The sequence below is a fragment of the Salmo salar genome, chromosome 11, assembly GCF_965601325.2.
Source record: "Salmo salar chromosome 11, fSalSal1, whole genome shotgun sequence".
Lineage (NCBI taxonomy): Eukaryota > Metazoa > Chordata > Actinopteri > Salmoniformes > Salmonidae > Salmo > Salmo salar.
The window spans coordinates 123,886,695-123,905,512 of NC_138301.1; the positions used below are offsets into that span (position 1 = coordinate 123,886,695).

General features: G+C 42.6%; 2 protein-coding genes across 2 annotated transcripts in view; both read left to right on the top strand.

Moving 5' to 3' along the window:
- Positions 1-18,818, top strand: part of LOC145859277 (uncharacterized) — a 296,534-nt gene that overhangs the window by 19,079 nt on the left and 258,637 nt on the right. The window lies entirely within an intron of this gene.
- LOC106563942 (phosphatidylinositol transfer protein alpha isoform) overlaps positions 5,304-18,818 on the top strand; it is a 72,695-nt gene continuing 59,180 nt past the window's right edge. Inside the window, exon 1 of the mRNA XM_082957595.1 lies at positions 5,304-5,662. Coding sequence (XP_082813721.1) covers positions 5,646-5,662 — 17 coding nt within the window. The 5' untranslated portion in view covers positions 5,304-5,645. The remainder of the gene's footprint in view (positions 5,663-18,818) is intronic.

Sequence of the window (18,818 nt, forward strand, 5' to 3'; positions counted from 1 at the left end):
TGGATAGAAAACACCCTAAAGTTTCTAAAACTGTTTGAATGGTGTCTGTGAGTATAACAGAACTCAAATGGCAGGTCAAAACCTGAGAGATTCCTTTACAGGAAGTGGCCTGTCTGACCATTTCTTGAACTTCTTTTCCATCTCTATCTTTTACTAAGGATCTCTGCTCTAACGTGACACTTCCCACGTCTTCCATAGGCTCTCAGAGCCCGGGAAAAAACAGAATGTCGTCATTCCAGCCCCAGGCTGAAACACATTATCGCCTTTCTCAAGTGGCCGATCAAGGGACTCTGGGCTTATGCGCGTGACCCGACCGCCCCCGCCTTTGTGATTTTTTCCTCTGTTTGCCGAAAAGGAGATTCCCTGTCGGAATATTATCGCTTTTCTACGAGAAAAATGGCGTAAAAATTGATTTTAAACAGCGGTTGACATGCTTCGAAGTACGGTAATGGAATATTTAGAATTTTATTGTCACGAATTGCGCCATTGCGCGCGACACTTCTTTACCATTTCGGATAGTGTCTGGAACGCACGAACAAAACGCCGCTATTCGGATATAACGATGGATTATTTTGGACCAAACCAACATTTGTTATTGAAGTAGCAGTCTTGGGAGTGCATTCTGACGAAGACAACAAAAGGTAATCAAACTTTTATAATAGTAAATATGATTATGGTGAGTGCTAAACTTGCCGGGTGTCTAAATAGCGAGCCCGTGATGCCTGGGCTATGTACTTAGAATATTGCAAAATGTGCTTTCACCAAAAAGCTATTTTAAAATTCGACATATCGAGTGCATAGAGGAGGTCTGTATCTATAATTCTTAAAATAATTGTTATGCTTTTTGTGAACGTTTATCGTGAGTAATTTAGTAAAATGTTAGCGAATTCCCCGGAAGTTTGCGGGGGGTATGCTAGTTCTGAACGTCACATGCTAATGTAAAAAGCTGGTTTTTGATATAAATATGAACTTGATTGAACAAAACATGCATGTATTGTATAACATAATGTCCTAGGGTTGTCATCTGATGAAGATCATCAAAGGTGAGTGCTGCATTTAGCTGTCTTCTGGGTTTTGGTGACATTATATGCTGGCTTGAAAAATGGGTGTCTAATTATTTCTGGCTTGGTACTCTGCTGACATAATCTAATGTTTTGCTTTCGTTGTAAAGCCTTTTTGAAATCGGACAGTGTGGTTAGATTAACGAGAGTCTTGTCTTTAAATAGCTGTAAAATAGTCATATGTTTGAGAAATTGAAGTAATAGGATTTTTAAGGTTTTGAAAATCGCGCCACAGGCTGCAAGTGGCTGTTACGTAGGTGGGACGCAAGCATCCCACCTAGCCCATAGATTTTAACTAACCTCCAAACGAGCTTCAATGCCATACAACACTCCTTCCGTGGCCTCCAACTGCCCTTAAATGTTAGTAAAACTAAATTAATGCTTTTCAACCGATCGCTTGCCCGCACCCGCCTGCCCGACTAACATCCCTATTCTGGACAGTTCGGACTTAGAATATGTGGACAACTACAAATAGCTAGGTGTCTGGCTAGACTGTAAACTCCCCTTCTCATATTAAACATCTGCAATCCAAAATTAAATCTAGAATCGGCTTCCTATTTCGCAACTAAGCCTCGTTCACTCACGCTGCCAAACATACCCTTGTAAAACTGACAATCCTACCGATCCTTGACTTCGGCGATGACATTTACAAGATAGCCGCCAACACTCTACCTAGCAAACTGGATGCAGTCTTTCACAGTGCCATCCGTTTTGTCACCAAAGCCCCATATTCTACCCACCACTGCGACCTGTATGCTCTCGTCGGCTGGCCCTCGTTACATATTCGTCACCAGACCCACTGACTCCAGGTCATCTATAAGTCTTTGCTAGGTAAAGCTCAGCCTTATCTCAACTCACTGGTCACCATAACAACACCCACCATAGCACGCACTCCAGCAGGTTTATTTCACTGGTCATCCCCAAAGCCAACACCTCCTTTGGCCGCCTTTCCTTCCAGTCCTCTGCTGCCACGATTTGCAAAAACGATTTTGAAAAAATTGCTGAAGTTGGAGACTTATCTCCCTCGCTAACTTTAAGCAGCAGCTATCAGAGCAGCTTACCGATCGCTGCAGCTGTACACAGACCATCTGTAGATAGCCCATCCAATCTACCTACCTCATCCCCATATTGTTTTTATTTACTTTTTTGCTCTTTTGCACATCAGTATTTCTACTTGGACATCATTTGCTCATCTATCACTTCAGTGTTCATTTGCTAAATTGTAATAACTTCACTACTTTGGCCTATTTATTGCCTTACCTCCTCACGCCATTTGCACACACTATATAGACTTTTTGTTGTTGTGTTGTTGACTGTACGTTTGTTTACTCCATGTGTAACTCTTTGTTGTTGTTTGTGTCGCACTGCTTTGCTTTATCTTGGCCAGGTCACAGTTGTAAATGAGAACTTGTTCTCAACTAGCCTACCTGGTTAAATAAAGGTGAAATAAAATTTAAATTAATTAAATTAAAACAAAGCACACATGGAAATTGAAATGCATTCCAGGTGACTACCTCATGACTCTGGTTGCATCGCACCGACAGAGATAAACACCTCTCTGGGAAGAGAAATGGCGGGGGGTGTCTGCTTTATGATTAACGACTCATGGTGTAATCATAACAACATACAGGAACTCAAGTCCTTCTGCTCACCCAACCTAGAATTCCTTACAATCAAATGTCGGCCATTTTCCTACCAAGAGAATTCTCGTCAGTTATAGTTACAGCTGTGTACCATTCAAGCAGACACCAAGATGGCCATCAAGGAACTTCACTGGACTATATGCAAACTGGAAACCATATATCCTGAGGCTGCATTTATTGTAGCTGGGGATTTTAACAAAGCAAATTTGAGAACAAGGCTCCCTAAATACCACCAGCATATTGATTGCACTATGCGCATGGGTAAGACCCTAGATCACTGCTACTCTAACTTCCGCGATGCATACAAAGCCCTCCCCCGTTCTCCCTTCGGCAAATCCGATCACAACGCCATCTTGCTCCTACCGTCCAGAAACTCAAACAGGATGTACCAGTGACGAGAGCCACGCTTCAAGATTGTTTTGATCACACAGACTGGAATATGAGAACAACATCGACCTACACGCTGACTCGGTAAGTGCGTTCATCAAGAAGTGCATTGTTGTTCCCACTGTGACTATTAAAACCTACCCAGAAACCGTGGATGGATGGCGGAATTCGCGCAAAACTGAAAGCGCAAACCACCGCAACAACGCCTCTTCAACCTCAGTAGGCTGAAGATATTTAGCTTGTCACCCAACATTTTAATTGATTTGATAGAATGCCAAGAGTGTGCAAAGCTGTCATCAAGGCAAAGGTGTGGCTATTTTGAAGAACCTCAAATATAAAATACATTTAGATTTGTTCAACACTTTTTTTGGTTACTACATGATTCCATATGTGTTATTTCATAGTGTTGATGTCTTATTCTAAAAATAAAGAAAATCCCTTGAATGAGTAGGTGTGTCAAAACTTTTGACTTGCACTGTATATGGCCTTTTTTGCCTTTACCTCCCTTATCTCACATCATTTGCTCACATTGTATATAGTCTTATTTTTTTCTACTGCATCATTGATTGTAAGTTGTTTTACTCCATGTGTAACTCTGTGTTTTTGTATGTTGTCGAACTGCTTTACTTTATCTTGGCCAGGTCGCAATTGTAAATGAGAACTTGTTCTCAACTTGCCTACCTGGTTAAATAAAGGTGAAATAAAAAAATAAAAAAATAAAAAATATGTCAACGACATGGCGAGCGCACTAGAACAGTCTGCAGCACCCGGCCCTCACCCTACTAGAATCTAAAGTGAAATGTCTACTGTTTACTGATGATCTGGTGCTTCTGTCCCCAACCAAGGAGGGCCTACAGCAGCACCTAGATCTTCTGCACAGATTCTGTCAGACCTGGGCCCTGACAGACCTGGACCCTGACAGACCTGGACCCTGACAGACCTGGGCCCTGACAGACCTGGGCCCTGACAGACCTGGGCCCTGACAGACCTGGACCCTGACAGACCTGGGCCCTGACAGACCTGGGCCCTGACAGACCTGGACCCTGACAGACCTGGGCCCTGACAGACCTGGGCCCTGACAGTAAACCTCAGTAAGACAAAAATACTGGTGTTCCAAAAAAGATCCAGTTGCCAGGACCGCGAATCCAAATTCCATCTAGACCCTGTTGCCCTAGAGCACACAAAAACACGATACATACCTCGGCCTAAAAATCAACACCACAGGTAACTTCCACAAAGCTGTGAACGATCTGAGAGACAAGGCAAGAAGGGCATTCTATGCCAACAAATTAGGATCTGGCTAAAAATACCTGAATCAGTTATAGAACCCATTGCCCTTTATGGTTGTGAGGTCTGGGGTCCGCTCACCAAACCAATAATTCACAAAATGGACAAACACAGAATTCTGCAAAAATATTCTCCGTGTACAACGTTAAACACCAAATAATGCATGCAGAGCAGAATTAGGTCAATACCCGCTAATGATCAAAATCCATAAAAGAGCCGTTAAATTCTACAACCACCTAAAAGGAAGCGATTCCCAAACCTTCCATAACAAAGCGTTAATCTACAGAGAGATGAACCTGGAGAAGAGTCCCCTAAGGAAGCTGGTCCTGGGGCTCTGTTCACAAACACAAACAGACCCCACAGAGCCCCAGGACAGCAACATAATTAGACCCAACCAAATCATGAGAAAACAAAAAAGATAATTACTTGACACATTGGAAAGAATTAACAAAAAAACAGAACTGTTGTAAGTGTAATGTTTGCTATACATTTTTGTATGTTTATTTCACTTTTATTTATTATCTTGCTTTGACAATGTAAACATATGTTTCCCATGCCAATAAAGCCCTTTAATTGAAAATGTAAAGTAGAGAGAGTGAGAGAGAGAGAGAGAGAGAGAGAGAGAGAGACAGAGAGAGAGAGAGAGACAGAGAGAGAGAGAGAGAGAGATATATATATAGATAGAGAGAGAGACAGAGAGAGGGTATGATGAAGATGATGATAATGAGTGAAGACTCAGAGGGTTACAGCCAGCCAACACCGCACACTTACAACACACACACACACACACACACACACACACACACACACACACACACACACACACACACTGAGCCAGCCCGTGATCTCCATCTGGTCGGAGGATTATACTCCCCAGCTGTTGTGACATCACAACAGGATCGACCACTCCGGGTTTCCTCTTTCCCTGACGATCCTCCTAGCACCCACTCAGACCCTCAGCAGCAAAACCGATTCGGTGTTATCGCCATCCCCCTCGTTTTTTTCTTTTTTGACGTCACGTTGCCTGTGTGACGACACACGAACACGGTTGTAGCCTAGTTACCGCGCGAGGCCTCGATCAGGAAGTGAATTTGAGGAAAACAGAGAAACGGGAGGTAGAGAATGACATAGAGGGGGAGAGGTGGGAGAGAGAGAGAGAGAGAGAGAGAGAGAGACAGAGAGAGAGAGAGAGTCTGACGGAGGGGAAGACACTGTTCGGGATCCTAACACTAACCTTCCCTCGTGAGAATAAGACATCACCACCGCAATGATCATTAAGGAATTGTAAGTATGTCTACCGATGCCGTGTGTCCGTCACTGTTTTCTCTGTGAGCTTGCTGACATTGTGTCCAGCGGGTACACATAGAGAGAGAGGGGGAGAGAGAGGAGAGAGAGAGACAGAGAGAAGGCGGAGAGAGAGAGACAGAGAGAGAGAGAGAGAGACAGAGAGAGAGAGAGAGAGAGAGAGAGAGAGAGATTGGGGGAGGGGGTGGGGGGGGGAATTACAGGCGCACGGTCAGCCCTGACATCTATGCACTTTGACGTATCCATTTGCATTTGATTCAGACAAAACATACATATAGTTTTTAAGCCCATTCAGAAATGACGTTCTACATGCCAGGGTTCTATGACGTTCTACATGCCAGTTAGAGGGTTCTATGACGTTCTACATGCCAGTTAGAGGGTTCTATGACGTTCTACATGCCAGTTAGAGGGTTCTATGACGTTCTATGATGCCAGTTAGAGGGTTCTATGACGTTCTACATGCCAGTTAGAGGGTTCTATGATGTTCTACATGCCAGTTAGAGGGTTCTATGATGTTCTACATGCCAGTTAGAGGGTTCTATGACGTTCTACATGCCAGTTAGAGGGTTCTATGATGTTCTACATGCCAGTTAGAGGGTTCTATGATGTTCTACATGCCAGTTAGAGGGTTCTATGATGTTCTACATGCCAGTTAGAGGGTTCTATGACGTTCTACATGCCAGTTAGAGGATTCTATGATGTTCTACATGCCAGTTAGAGGGTTCTATGATGTTCTACATGCCAGTTAGAGGGTTCTATGATGTTCTACATGCCAGTTAGAGGGTTCTATGACGTTCTATGATGCCAGTTAGAGGCCCGTTAGCAGCAGGGCTCCTCTCCACGGTGCCCTTCATATCGGCTGCAGTAACGGCCTGCATCCGGTAACCGAATAACTCAACGAGAATATAGGCTACGTCACGGAATAGGGACAGATCAGAAACATATTGTAACGACAACGACAACAACAACAACAACAACAACAACACAAAAAATATATTAAACGTTAACGTTATAGGGACAGAAGCGAGCGTTGCGTGGCCAGCCTCCTCTCCTCGCACTACCACCGTGGTGTTATTGATGCAGCCGCTGAAGGTGAAAAGACAGAAATAGCATTCCGTTAGCTACAGGGCTGGAGTCAGCGGAGAGGCGGAGAGATGGAGGAATGCAATAGATAGACGGAGGGAAGGAAGGAAGGAAATGAAATCGTGGTACCGGCGGTCCGTCTATTCTTCGGGGGGGGGGATTCTAGCATCAGTCATGTTCTTTTTTTCTTTCTTCTGATGCTACTAGATATGAAACATGAATAGAGGCCACATCACGAAGAGACATTTAAAACCTTATTATTGACGTTACGCTTGTATTAGTCTCCGTCGCCCTTTTTTATTAGGACCGTTTGTAGAAGGCTATACGCAGGTGTAGGCTTTTATTATAAGATTATTATAAGGTTACTAGGAGTCTCATTCAGACCGCTTTCCATCACACAGTGTCTGTCATGAAGGATGCTATCAGCCGGTTCATAAGGCAACTGTTGAACACATCTTGATCCATAACATGTCTAATGTATTTAAAACCTATAGGCTATATCTGCATTGGTTGTAACTTTACGCTTCAGTCTCTTTGGTTGTAGTTTATAAGTGGAGAGGAGCGAGTGGGAGGAGAGGAGAGGAAAGCGGGAGGAAAGGAGAAGGGGAGGAGTGGAGAGGTGGAGGAGAGGAGAGGGGTAGGAGAGGGGGAGGAGGAGAGGGGGAGGAGTGGAGAGGCAAGGCGAGGGGGAGGAGTGGAGGGGGAAGAGGGGTGAGTGGAGAGGGGGGAGGAGAGGAGTGGAGAGGAGAGGGAGAGGAGTGGAGAGGATGACTGCGGTCAGGCAGATCTGAACCGATTAGGGAGATAACGGAGCCCTGATGAGACAGACTGGAAATTAATTAAGTTGCTCACGATGGAATGCTGAATGGCACACCACACACACACACACACACACACACACACACACACACACACACACACACACACACACACACACACCACACGCGGACTGAGACGTTGCTAGTGTCTTACAGGGTTATCACCTAAACGTCAGTGTTTAAAACTTAAAGATTAGCCAATAAGTGTTCTCATTTTAAACAGAGGCGTTTAAAATGCAAGATTAAACATGATAGTCAGGTTTTTCTAGTCTCCAACCAGGAGAATACCTCTATCTCCTTTGTGTTCAGGTTTGAAACACAAGTGTTTACTTCCCCATCGTCCCGTTTAGAGTGTATCCATTAGAAATTGATGTGACTTTCCATTGCATTTATTCAGAGTTAGGATTGTCTGTCACCGTAGCAACATTTATTCAGACTTAGGATTGTCTGTCACCGTAGCAACATTTATTCAGAGTTAGGATTGTCTGTCACCGTAGCAACATTTATTCAGACTTAGGATTGTCTGTCACCGTAGCAACATTTATTCAGAGTTACGATTGTCTGTCACCTTAGCAACATTTATTCAGAGTTAGGATTGTCTGTCACCGTAGCAACATTTATTCAGAGTTAGGATTGTCTGTCACCTTAGCAACATTTATTCAGAGTTAGGATTGTCTGTCAACGTAGCAACATTTATTCAGAGTTAGGATTGTCTGTCAACGTAGCAACATTTATTCAGAGTTAGGATTGTCTGTCACCGTAGCAACATTTATTCAGAGTTAGGATTGTCTGTCACCGTAGCAACATTTATTCAGAGTTAGGATTGTCTGTCACCGTAGCAACATTTATTCAGAGTTAGGATTGTCTGTCACCTTAGCAACATTTATTCAGAGTTAGGATTGTCTTTTTACCTTACCAACATTTCAACTGAACAGGACATTTGATTCAAGAAATATTTTAAATCGCGTTGGTTTCCGTCCAAATTGGCGACAGATTTTCCGGCGAATATTCTAAAGCCTTTTCCACACCAGAGATGTGTTTCTATCAAATTGACTTGTTGCAGATAAAAAATTTTTTTATGCGTGATGATGATATTACACATAAAAATACATTTCCATGTACCGAATAAACAAAACCATCAAGATACAAGATAAATGGTTTCTATCGCATTTTTCAACTCTACTGATGGTTTTTGTAAAAACATAAAAATGTTGCGTTATATTAGCAAATGTGCCCACCTGTGTTTTGTGGGTAGTTATTTTCTGTTTTTTTGTACCTACATTTTAGTAATTTAGCAGATGCTCTTATCCAGAGCAACTTACAGTAGAGTGCATACATTTTTATTACATTTTTAAATACTGGTCCCCCGTGGGAATTGAACCCACAACCCTGGCGTTGCAGGCGCCATGCTCTACCAACTGAGCCACAGAGTCCCTGACGTAACTGTTGGCTTTTCGTTTTATTATTTTTGTTCGAGTGTTTCTTTGTTTAATAAATCATGAGCACTTACCACGCTGCGCTTTGGTCCACTCCGTCCGACGAATGCCGTTATAGGACAATTATTTATTTTACATGATCATGGCCTTATTTCTATTACAGAATACTGGATGACTGTCATTCATATTCACCCAGTTCAATGTAACAGTGATGGGTTTAGGATACTGTCCTTCATATTCACCCAGTTCAATGTAACAGTGATGGGTTTAGGATATTGTCCTTCATATTCACCCAGTTCAATGTAACAGTGATGGGTTTAGGATACTGTCCTTCATATTCACCCAGTTCAATGTAACAGTGATGGGTTTAGGATACTGTCCTTCATATTCACCCAGTTCAATGTAACAGTGATGGGTTTAGGATACTGTCCTTCACCCAGTTCAATGTAACATCGATGGGTTTAGGATACTGTCCTTCATATTCACCCAGTTCAATGTAACAGTGATGGGTTTAGGTTACTGTCATTCATATTCACCCAGTTCAATGTAACAGTGATGGGTTTAGGATACTGTCCTTCCCCCAGTTCAATGTAACAGTGATGGGTTTAGGATACTGGTCCTTCACCCAGTTCAATGTAACAGTGATGGGTTTAGGATACTGTCATTCATATTCACCCAGTTCAAAGTAACAGTGATGGGTTTAGGATACTGCATGATACTAGAATGTTCCCTGTACCCATCATGAGGTTGCTACAACCTAGCCTATGAATGGAAGATTACAATGTAGATCCACACAGGTCGAGAGACATTTCTTGAGGTGACAGACAGTGACACATGGACAGAGAGTGACATGGACAGAAAGTGACAGATTCAATACCGCCTTGCACACTCTGGCCTGCATCTAGCTGATCCAGGGTGTAATCATTAGTCCAACAGTTACAAACGAGAGTTTCTATTGGACAAATTCAGGTATTTTTATCCCCCTTTTTGTTCAATTTTCTTCCGTTTTAAGAAACGCTTTTCAAAAGAATCGGCAGAATGAATACATCCCTGATCACACGTAAAACACAGTTCACTTTCATAGCAGCCACGTTGTATTCCTTCTCGCATCTATGCGCTCTCCTCCTCTCACATTTTCGCTTCGCTTGTGGACTTCAATGAACAATACGTCAGCTGTATGTGACCAGGCGAAAAAAAACTTTCCAAGCCAATCCATATCATAACCGCTACACACAGCCAACATCGTTGTCACCATATTAGCTAAAGTAACTTCATAGTCAACATAGCTAATAGAACTAACGCGTTAGTAAACCCGCTACAATCATGCAGTACAGTGTACAGTCAGCAAACAGTTTAGCAGTTACACCGGCGGGCCCCGGTGGCAATAAATTAATAAAACCAGAAGCTCACCTTGACTTGGAAGAGTTCCAGTGTTGGATAGCTATAGTCAGCTAGCTAACATAGCATCCCTCTGTTATAACCAGCTAGCTAACATAGCATCCCTCTGTTATAACCAGCTAGCTAACATAGCATCCCTCTGTTATAACCAGCTAGCTAACATAGCATCCCTCTGTTTGAGCAGGCTAAACAAGCTAGCGGCATTTGCTAGCTAATTAAGTGAAACTGAAAGCGAAAATGTTTTATGAAATCTCTCTCTCTCTCTCCCTTCCTTCTTCATTTTGGAAGAAATTAATTTGTTCAAAACTGTTCAACTATTGTCTTTCTCTCTTTGAGTCAACTACTCACCACATTTTATGCACTGCAGTGCTAGCTAGCTGTAGCTTATGCTTTCAGTACTAAATTTGATCCTTTGATTGGGTGGACAACATGTCAGTTCATGCTGCAAGAGCTCTGATAGGTTGGAGGATGTCCTCTGAAATTACTGTGTAAGTCTATGGAAGGGGGTGAGAACCATGAGCCTCCTAGGTTTTGTATTGAAGTCAATGTACCCAGAGGAGGATGGAAGCTAGCTGTCCTCCGGCTACACTATGGTGCTACCCTACAGAGTGCTGTTGAGGCTACTGAAGACCTTCATTGCAAAATAGTGTGTTTTAATCAATTATTAATCAATTATTTGGTGACGTGCATATATTTAGTATAGTTTTATGTAAAGATTACAACTTTTCAAATGTTTTACCATTTTGGATTTTTTTATGAAATTCACTGAAGAGGATGGTCCTCCCCTTCCTCCTCTGAGGAGCCTCTACTGATCAGTGCAGGTATAGCCTACATCATGACATTATCACGGACACAAGATCGAGATCATTCTGATTTTGTCAAACAGCAGCCAAGCATCGATCATCATGTAATCAGAATAAGACCCTCGATATGTACTGGAAAGGAGCATCACTGTCACGTCCTGACCAGTAATAGGGGTTATTTGTTATTGTAGTTTGGTCAGGACGTGGCAGGGTGTGTTTGTTTAGTGTGTTTAGTTTTTTTTTTTGGTTTATGTTCTTGTTTTCTATTTCTATGTGGGTTTTCTAATTTGTCTATTTCTATGTTAGTTTTGGGAACGACCTCCAATTAGAGGCAGCTGGTTGTCGTTGCCTCTAATTGGAGGCCATATTTAAGTGGGTTTATTTTCTCTTGTGTTTTGTGGGTGGTTGTTCCATGTATAGTATATTTACCTTACAGGATTGTTTTTTTTTTTCGTCGTTCTTTTGGTCAGTGTTCATTTCTTTAATAAATCAAGAAGATGATTCACATCCCTGCTGCAGTTTGGTCTGATCATTACGACGTTTGTGACAATCACCGTGCACTTTCACCACCCTGTGAAGTTCGTCATTATTTATTTCATCTGTAGCCTAATAAACTGCAAGCTTCAAGCTTTTCCGAGTCGTAGTGGGAGAACCACACACCTTGTTATCGCGTGATTCCAAGTTTACTTCCGATAGGATGATTATTATATCAATATTTGCGCATAAAAAGTGTCAACCGCCATTTCTCGCATAACTCATTTTTACAGACACAAAAATATCCCACCTTGTCCAGCTGTATTTTGTTTTGTCGACATTTGGAACGTTTACCAACAAAATGTATTGTTTCAGACCACAACATCAAAGATATTTCAGCCATATGTAAAGAAAGGTCTAACAGGTGGTTGTAAGGGTTTACAACCATATCTCTGTCATTAACAACCAACACAGTCATGGGTGGGTAATCTCTCACATTTCCTCGAAAGGCATGCTGGGAAATATGAAAATATGTCTCTACATCCTATTGTGTTAAAACAACATCCTTAGTGTTTAAAACTAAATGCTGAATAAATGTGTTCATATGTTTAAAAACTGTTACAGCCGAATTAACATATTCTGTTGTTTACAATCTAAACACATTTTAATTGAAATTCTAAATGCTTTGACGCACACACACACACACACACACACACACACACACACACACACACACACACACACACACACACACCACACACACACACACACACACACACACACACACACACACACACACACACACACACACACACATGAGTGGCGCAGCGGTCTAAGGCACTGCATATCAGTGCTAGAGATGTCATTACAGACCCTGGTTCGATCCTGGGCTGTATCACAACTAGCCTTGATTGGGGAGTCCCATAGGGCGGTGCCCAATTGGCCCAGCATCGTCCGGGTTAGGGTTTGGCCGGGGTAGGCCTTCATTGTAAATAAGAATTTGTTCTTAACTAACTTACCTAGTTAAATAAAAATTAACAAAAATATATATATATATTTTTTTAAACACAGACGCACACACACCCCGTTAGAGTGGATTGTGAGTTGGTCCATGCGTGCCCCGGGTTATTGTCAAGCTGTCTTCTCCAAGGGACAGGGCAGGGCAGGGCCGGCACGCTGTCTTCTCAAAGGGACAGGGCAGGGCCGGCAAGCTGTCTTCTCAAAGGGACAGGGCAGGGCAGGGCCGGCACGCTGTCTTCTCCAAGGGACAGGGCAGGGCAGGGCCGGCACGCTGTCTTCTCAAAGGGACAGGGCAGGGCCGGCATGCTGTCTTCTCAAAGGGACAGGGCAGGGCCGGGCCGGCACGCTGTCTTCTCAAAGGGACAGGGCAGGGCCGGCACGCTGTCTTCTCAAAGGGACAGGGCAGTGCCGGGCCGGCACGCTGTCTTCTCAGTCAGGGTCTCAATACTATTGAGAGTTAGAATAGGAGAATACACCAGGGGCAAGTTTGACATTTGGATGTGCATCAACAGTTTTTCTCTTGTTTTGTCAGCCACTGACAGGGGGGCGGGGCTAGAGTCTCTTCACGCCGTCCTCTCGCGGGGACATGGAGACAGCTAGGAATATCCCTCCATCTCTGTAACGGCTTTTGGTGGTTCGTGGATGTGTCGTTCTGGTGATGCTCACCTTGACCGACGTAGCTAGTTCGTTAGCTAAGCTAGCCACTCTAACTGGCCAGTAACTCCTCCAGTATGTGTGGATGTGACGTAGCTAGTTCGTTAGCTAAGCTAGCCACTCTAACTGGCCAGTAACTCCTCCAGTATGTGTTAATGTGACGTAGCTAGTTTGTTAGCTAAGCTAGCCACTGTAGCTAGCCAGTAACTCCTCCAGTATGTGTTAATGTGACGTAGCTAGTTCGTTAGCTAAGCTAGCCACTCTAACTGGCCAGTAACTCCTCCAGTATGTGTTAATGTGACGTAGCTAGTTCGTTAGCTAAGCTAGCCACTGTAGCTAGCCAGTAACTCCTCCAGTATGTGTTAATGTGACGTAGCTAGTTCGTTAGCTAAGCTAGCCACTCTAACTGGCCAGTAACTCCTCCAGTATGTGTTAATGTGACGTAGCTAGTTTGTTAGCTAAGCTAGCCACTGTAGCTAGCCAGTAACTCCTCCAGTATGTGTTAATGTGACGTAGCTAGTTCGTTAGCTAAGCTAGCCACTGTAGCTAGCCAGTAACTCCTCCAGTATGTGTTAATGTGACGTAGCTAGTTCGTTAGCTAAGCTAGCCACTGTAGCTAGCCAGTAACTCCTCCAGTATGTGTTGATGTGACGTAGCTAGTTTGTTAGCTAAGCTAGTGTAACAGATGTTAATCGTACTCTCCTTGTGTTGTGTTTTGTCCAAATAAATCACCCTCAGCCAGTGGTCCCAGTTGACCATTATTTATTTATGTTGTTAAATAGGAAACAGCATGTTAGTTGTGCAGGGCTTAATGATGTTGATGGCTGTCGATGGCAAAATCCCTTGCATCACATTTTCATACTGGGACGAACAAAATACAAAAATACAATACAAAATATAACATGTGTAAATACCTGTTGTTAAATGGGAAACAGCACGTTAGTTGTGCAGGGCTTAATGGTACTGATGGCTGTCGATGGTAAAATCTGTAGCATGAAGACAACTGTGTTAGCAGTGGGCTTATGTGACCATTACATCAGTGTATGCTAGCTAACACTTATCTACAGCAATCATATGCCAAAGCACATCCCAGAAATCCCCTCAATCCCTAACAGGTACCATATACCCACACATGTATAAATCAGTAATGTACAGCAAACTTGTACATATTGTAAAATATAAAATATCAAACAGTATTCAGAACGTGACCTACCCCTTGCATCACATTTTCATACTGGGAAGACCTGACGTTCGCGATCTCCCCCGATCCGCAAGCGGGGCCAATCACAACACGCCTTATTGTCATCAGAGTTGAACCAACCAATAAGAATGCTTGAACATTGAATACACCTTTCTTTAGAGGCAAGTGGAAACATAACCAATCCAGTTACACTAGCCACTGTAGCTAGCTCGTTAGCTAAGCTAGCCACTCTAACTGGCCAGTAATTCCTCCAGTATGTGTTGATGTCATTTCACTGTAAGTCGATGTCATTTCGATAAGAAACAGCACTTCTGTAGCCAAAATATCTTACTATAATTTTGGAAAAATCGTCATAAGCATTTAATGACCTAGTATGATTAAATTAAATTATTAAATTAAATGACCTAGTATGATGGCACCTTTCTGCGTTGTTGTCACGTCCTGGCCAGTATAAGGGTTAATTGGTATTGTAGTTTGGTCAGGACGTGGCAGAGGGTATTTGGTTTATGTGGTTCGGGGTGGTGTTTTTCTAAAAAGGCCATTTGATTTAAGTATTCCGGGGTTTTTGGGCACTGTTCCTTGTTTACGTATTTCTATGTTGATCTAGTTAGTTGTATGTCTATGTTTGGTTAATTGGGGTGGACTTCCAATTGAAGGCAGCTGTGTGGTGTTGCCTTTGATTGGAAGTCCTATATTAGTTGGGTGTGTTTGTCTGTTTAATTGTGGGAGATTGTTCTGTGTATAGCATCAAGCCTTACAGGACTGTTTATTGTCGGTGTGTTTATTTTTGGGTTTTCCTTCTTTCCATAAAATAAAGAAGATGAGTTTACACATACCTGCGGCATTTTGGTCCTCCTTAACCGACGACAACCGTGACAGTTGTGTTGTGATGAAGTGTAGGTGGAAGAGAAGGGAAAACTCTGGGCACAATTCTGCCTGTTGTCTCTCTTTTAACGTCAGCATGGAATGCAAGGCAAACATTAATGCTGCCGTTTGGTTTCTCATACGCAAGTATATTTAACTCTCCTCGTACATTAACACATACCTCGCCTCGTAAATAAACACATACCTCTCCTCGTACATTAACACATACCTCTCCTCGTACATAACACATACCTCTCCTCGTACATAAACACATACCTCTCCTCATACCTCTCCTCGTACATTAACACATACCTCTCCTCGTACATTAACACATACCTCTCCTCGTACATTAACACATACCTCTCCTCATACCTCTCCTCATACATTAACACATACCTCTCCTCGTACATAAACACATACCTCTCCTCATACCTCTCCTCATACATTAACACATATCTCTCCTCATACATTAACTCATACCTCTCCTCATACATTAACTCATACCTCTCCTCATACATTAACACATACCTCTCCTCATACATTAACACATACCTCTCCTCATACATTAACACATACCTCTCCTCATACCTCTCCTCATACATTAACACATACCTCTCCTCGTACATAAACACATACCTCTCCTCATACCTCTCCTCATACATTAACACATATCTCTCCTCATACATTAACTCATACCTCTCCTCGTACATAAACACATACCTCTCCTCATACATTAACTCATACCTCTCCTCATACATTAACTCATACCTCTCCTCGTACATAAACACATACCTCTCCTCATACATTAACACATACCTCTCCTCATACATTAACTCATACCTCTCCTCGTACATAAACACATACCTCTCCTCATACATTAACACATATCTCTCCTCATACATTAACACATACCTCTCCTCGTACATAAACACATACCTCTCCTCATACCTCTCCTCATACATTAACACATATCTCTCCTCATACATTAACTCATACCTCTCCTCGTACATAAACACATACCTCTCCTCATACATTAACTCATACCTCTCCTCATACATTAACTCATACCTCTCCTCGTACATAAACACATACCTCTCCTCATACATTAACACATACCTCTCCTCATACATTAACTCATACCTCTCCTCGTACATAAACACATACCTCTCCTCATACATTAACACATATCTCTCCTCATACATTAACACATACCACTCCTCATACATAAACACATACCTCTCCTCATACCTCTCCTCGTACATAAACACATACCTCTCCTCATACATAAACACATACCTCTCCTCATACATAAACACATACCTCTCCTCATACCTCTCCTCGTACATAAACACATACCTCTCCTCATACCTCTCCTCGTACATTAACACATACCTCTCCTCATACCTCTCCTCGTACATTAACACATACCTCGTCTGACAGAGGGGACCAAGATGCAGCGTGGTGAGTGTTCATATTGAAGTTTTAATAATACGAAACACTTGAACTTCAGAAACAAACGAACGCCAACAGTTCTGTCAGGTGCAAACCACACAACAGAAACAACTACCCACAAAAACCCAAAGGAAAACAGGCTGCCTAAGTATGGCTCCCAATCACAACGAAGTACAGCTGTCCCTGATTGAGAGCCATACCAGGCCAAAACAAAGAAATACAAAAACATAGAAAAAAGGACATAGAATGCCCACCCTAGTCACACCCTGGCCTAACCAAAATAGAGAACAAAAACCTCTCTATGGCCAGGGCGTGACAAAAGTAAAAGTAAATACTATACATATTAAGATGCCACAATGTATTTTTTTAGTTATTTTTATTTACTGACATCCAGGTGCACAGCCCAACACTCAGGTACCATTTACAGTCCACCAGATCAGAGGCAGTAGGGATAGCAATGTGTTATATTGATATGTGTGTGTGAATTGGACTATATTGCTATCCTGCCTAAACATACGAAATGTAACGAGTGCTTTTGAGTATTCAGGGGAAATGTATGACAGTACAAAGTACACATTTTCTTTAGGAATGTATTGAAGTAAAAGTAAAAGTTGTCAAAAATGTAAATAGTAAAGTACAGATACCCCCAAAAACCAGCCTTCCCTGTAGCTCAGTTGGTGGAGCATGGTGTTTGCAACGCCAGGGTTGTGGGTTCGATTCCCATGGGGGGCCAATATGAAAATAAAAAAATAAAAATGTATGAAATGAAAATGAAATGTATGCATTCACTACTGTAAGTCGCTCTGGGTAAGAGCGTCTGCTAAAATGTAAGTAGTACTTTAAAGTATTTTTTACTTAGTTACTGTAGACCACTGTGTTCAAGACAGTGCTTCCCAACTGGTTTTCCCTCGGCATCCAAATTGAACCAGGTTGTGTCAGTCGCTACCCAATATTCGCATCGCAAAATGTCTTTGCCGAAATGCAATCTGGGAAAAAAAATGATTATGCTATATTGACAGTAAATGTAGCAGTTATATTAGACATGGGAACATTGTCATTAATTCCATATTGCTTATATTCTTGTTTTAGACCAAAAAAATCAGCAAAATAGCACTGCTAAATGCTCAATATTGAAATAACTGCGATTGAAGAAAAATAGTTTTAGAGAATATATTATTAACAAATGTATATTTATCTTCATTTCAATTTCTTCACACTTTCTACCTGATATTAGTTGATTAAATTCAGCCTGGAGTATTTTTCAAATGTTGAGGGCCTTCCTCTGACACCGCCTGGTATAGAGGTCCTGGATGGCACGGAGCTCGGCCCCAGTGATGTACTGGGCCTTCCTCTGACACCGCCTGGTATATAGGTCCTGGATGGCACGGAGCTCGGCCCCAGTGATGTACTGGGCCTTCCTCTGACACCGCCTGGTATAGAGGTCCTGGATGGCAGGAAGCTTGGCCCCAGTGATGTACTGGGCCTTCCTCTGACACCGCCTGGTATAGAGGTCCTGGATGGCACGGAGCTCGGCCCCAGTGATGTACTGGGCTGTACCCAGTACCCACTACCCTCTGTAGCGCCTTGCGGTCGGATGCCATTGGGCGGCCATGTTGTGCCTTTCTTCTAATGGCACATTTCCACTGAGGATTTACCCCAGTGATTTACCCCAGTGATTTACCCCAGTGATTTACCCCAGAGTTTTACTCTATTATTTTACCCAAAAGGCTCAGACTTTTCTGTTTCCATCTACGCGGGCCGGCACCCATCCCTCACTGGGCCATGGCTCCGGCGGACCTGCTCTAACTTGGTACTTTTTAATTGTCATTTACATAAGAACTGTGAACTTTAACACCTTCTCACAAAGCAACAGTCTTTAGTGTCCTGATGGAAACACAACAACACTAGAGCTGACATTAAAACACAATGGAA